We start from the raw sequence: 3,106 nt of genomic DNA on the forward strand, positions 1-3,106 counted from the left end.
AAACAATGAAATCAGAATTTGCCGTTCGAACTTGAACAGTTCCTTGGACTCAGCTCTCTCTCTCTCTCTCTAAACGTTCAATGTTTTGACCGTATTAACCTCCCACGCGTGAAGGTCGGTGTCGGTGTAGAGAGAGAGAGAGAGAGAGAGAGAGAGACGACCATTTCTTCTGTATCATTCACCGCTACCCTCCATCCTTCTTCCTCCTCCACCCACTATATATCTCCACCTCCCTCCCCTAGCATCCCTCCCCATCACACCTCGCCAAGTCCCTCCTCCTCCTCCATTTCTGCTCTGCACAGAGCATCAAAACAACCCAACCTTCCTTCCTTCCTTCCCACCCTCCTCCTCTTCCTCTGCTCCTTCCCCCTTACGAGGAAGAAGGTGGGTCCGAGAGATTGCTAGCGGTAGCCTCGTTAAGAAAAACATTCGATACCCACCAACGGCGGCGAACGAAGGAAGCGGAAGATATTAACTTTGACGGCGATTAACTTGACTTTCCCTCGATTCGGTGTCTTGGGTCTCTCCGCCAGATCTGGAGTTGAAGCCATGGCGACGGAGGTGTTGCGGCCTCGGGACTGCCTGATCCAGAGGATCCGGGTATCGCCGGCGTCCTTCCCTCGCCGGAAGGCCTGCAACTATGGGAACTCGTATTCTAACCCCAGCAGATCTAGCGCTAGGCCTAACCGGAAGCAGATCCATCAGCAGCAGCAGCCGGCGGCGAAGCCGGAGGTCCAGCGGAAGCGGTTGGTGCCCGCGCAGCCGGAGCCGTCGACCTCCTTCTCGAGGTCCAGCTCCGACGACCTGAGGCAGGGGAGGTCGTCCTCCGGCCTCGTGATGGAGAAGGTCACGATCCTCCGGCGGGGCGAGTCGCTGGACTCGAAGATCAAGAGCCAGGTCTCGGAGGCGGCGGCGTCGTCGAGCGGCCTGGTCGTCTGCGACGGGACGCAGCGGCTGGGCCCCGACCCGGCGATGGTCCCTAAGCAGGTCCGGATGGTGGATCTCAGGTCTCCGGCGGCGGCGAGGAGGTGCGACGTGTACGCCGGGTCGGCGTTCGCGGTGTCGCCGGAGCCGAGCTCCCTCCCCCTCCCGTCGTTCTCGAAGAAGAAGCACGTCTCCTTCGACGACTCGGCGACCAGGGATCTCCGGAGGCTGCTGCGTCTCGACTGAGGAAAGGGTCTCGGACGGCGAAGAAGACCCGGTTCGCTAGATCCGGGCGCGTGCCCGGATCCGACTCTCTCTCTCCCTCTATCTCCTTCTACGTAGGTTCCATGTCTCGTCGCCGGAGCATTTTCTCGCGATATTTTGGAGGTCAGATCGCAGCCGCGAGTTTTTGAGAAGCGGGTGGGATGGATAGATCTCGATATCGGAGAAATTGACCGGGGGCGATTCAGTAAATTTGCAATCTTTCTTCTTCTTCCTCTTCTTCTGCTCTGTGATGTGAGATCTTGTTAGATCTGCATCTGTATCATCACATCTGTCTTGTGGGTGGGTCTTGTTGGGTAATCTTTATGTAATTTGGGGTTGATGGGTATGTTCTTAGGGTGTTGTAACTTGTAATGGAAGTGGGAAAAAAATTAAAATAAGGCAAAAAAAAAAAGATGGGGATTGAGTTTGAGTTGTAATTTGTTGGGGGAAACAGGTTGTTGGGTTAGGGGAGGGGAGGGTGTTTAAGGTTTTAATTTGGTGATTAGTGATCTCAAGTGTCTGTGCTGTCTTGTGAAAGAGAAAGAGGCCTGTATGTATGTATGGTCCCTTTGCTATGCTATGTAATTAAGGAAGGTAACTTTAGGGATTTGTTGGCCAACGTGACTCCTCCATGTTTGTCTTTCTTCTCTTGTGCTCCTGTTCTGGCCATTCCAAATGATTATGGTCCTGTGCCGCCCCTTTTTCTTGGTGCAAGTGTTGTTGATGGTGGAGAAATCTTGTGGTGGAGACGGTGAAAGGACTCTGAAAGATCACCGATCTTCTGAACTTTACTCATTGGGGGACAAAGAAAACAAGAGAAAAATGATGAAAAATGATGAATAATTCAATTCAATTCAATTGATGAGAGTCTTGGTTTCTATTCCTCTTGCTCCTCATAGGGGTGGGTGTGATATGAGGTCTTTCAGTCCTCTTGATGACATTCTTGGGCTCACCCTATGATCATATGGTTGTCCTTTGTTCACCCAATAATTCCAGTTTTAGTCTTTGCTCATAGGGGTGTGATATATGAGGTCTTTCAGTCCTCTGATTGTATTCTTGGGCTCACCCTATGATCATAAGGTCATCTTTTGTTCACCCAATAGTTACAGTTTTGAATGCCTGGTCTTTGATCCACCATGGATCTTCTCTTCCTCTGGCCAACTTTGATCTAATCTGCTGCCTGCCCTTTTGATGGCTTTAGGTACCCGGTCAATCGCCGGAGTAGGTCGGCTTTGGTTCGGTTCGGTAAGCGTTGGCTGGATTTTCGATTGAATGACAGAGATTAATATTCAAAAAAATAGAAGAAAAACGACATGCTTCGTGTGGGTTCTTGTGTCCTCAGAGTAGTTGTCTGTGGGCGTTGTTGTGTGGTTTCGTTGAAAAGGGCCAGTCAGGGTCGGACGTGGATGATCATATCTCGTGGTGGTGGGTGTCGCAATTGAATGCAAATTGCATTATTGCCCCTATTTTATATCTATAGATTTTTATAATTTTTAATAATATTTTCATTTTTTTTAATGCTTTTTTGGCAAATGGAATCCGAGGAGGAGGAGCCTCTGCGTTCGGATGGGGACAGCTGCAGACGCAATAAATAATTAATAATTGCAGAAAATTAAAGAGAATGGAGCGTTTGCAGCTCTTGTGATTTTTCCTTTTTTAAATTTTTAAATTTTTTTAAATTTTTTTTTGTTTGTATAGCCTTTTGGACCGGAAGGTCAATTCGGTCAATTCGGCGTACGTGATTTTTTCCGTGCTGTGCTGGTCCCCACCCGGCGCCGGTGAGAAAAAAAGCATCTTTCAATATTTATTGATTTTTTTTTAAAAATGTTTTTTTTGATTGAAACGAGGAGACGACGGGACTGACTTACTTTTTGCTTTTTCGTAACTTTTCCCAACGGTTGAAAATTGGGGATTTATT

General features: G+C 48.7%; 1 protein-coding gene across 1 annotated transcript; it reads left to right on the plus strand.

Moving 5' to 3' along the window:
• The first annotated feature begins 235 nt into the window (after positions 1 to 235).
• LOC115691358 (uncharacterized) lies at positions 236 to 1,807 on the plus strand. Its single transcript, XM_030617961.2, has one exon. It carries the CDS (start codon positions 550 to 552, stop codon positions 1,168 to 1,170), a length of 621 nt encoding a protein of 206 aa, XP_030473821.1. The 5' UTR covers positions 236 to 549; the 3' UTR covers positions 1,171 to 1,807.
• The last annotated feature ends 1,299 nt before the right edge of the window (positions 1,808 to 3,106 follow it).

This window comes from Syzygium oleosum, unplaced genomic scaffold, assembly GCF_021117445.2.
Source record: "Syzygium oleosum isolate NSW1041296 unplaced genomic scaffold, Sole_v2.1 Sole_v2.38, whole genome shotgun sequence".
NCBI classification, from domain to species: domain Eukaryota; kingdom Viridiplantae; phylum Streptophyta; class Magnoliopsida; order Myrtales; family Myrtaceae; genus Syzygium; species Syzygium oleosum.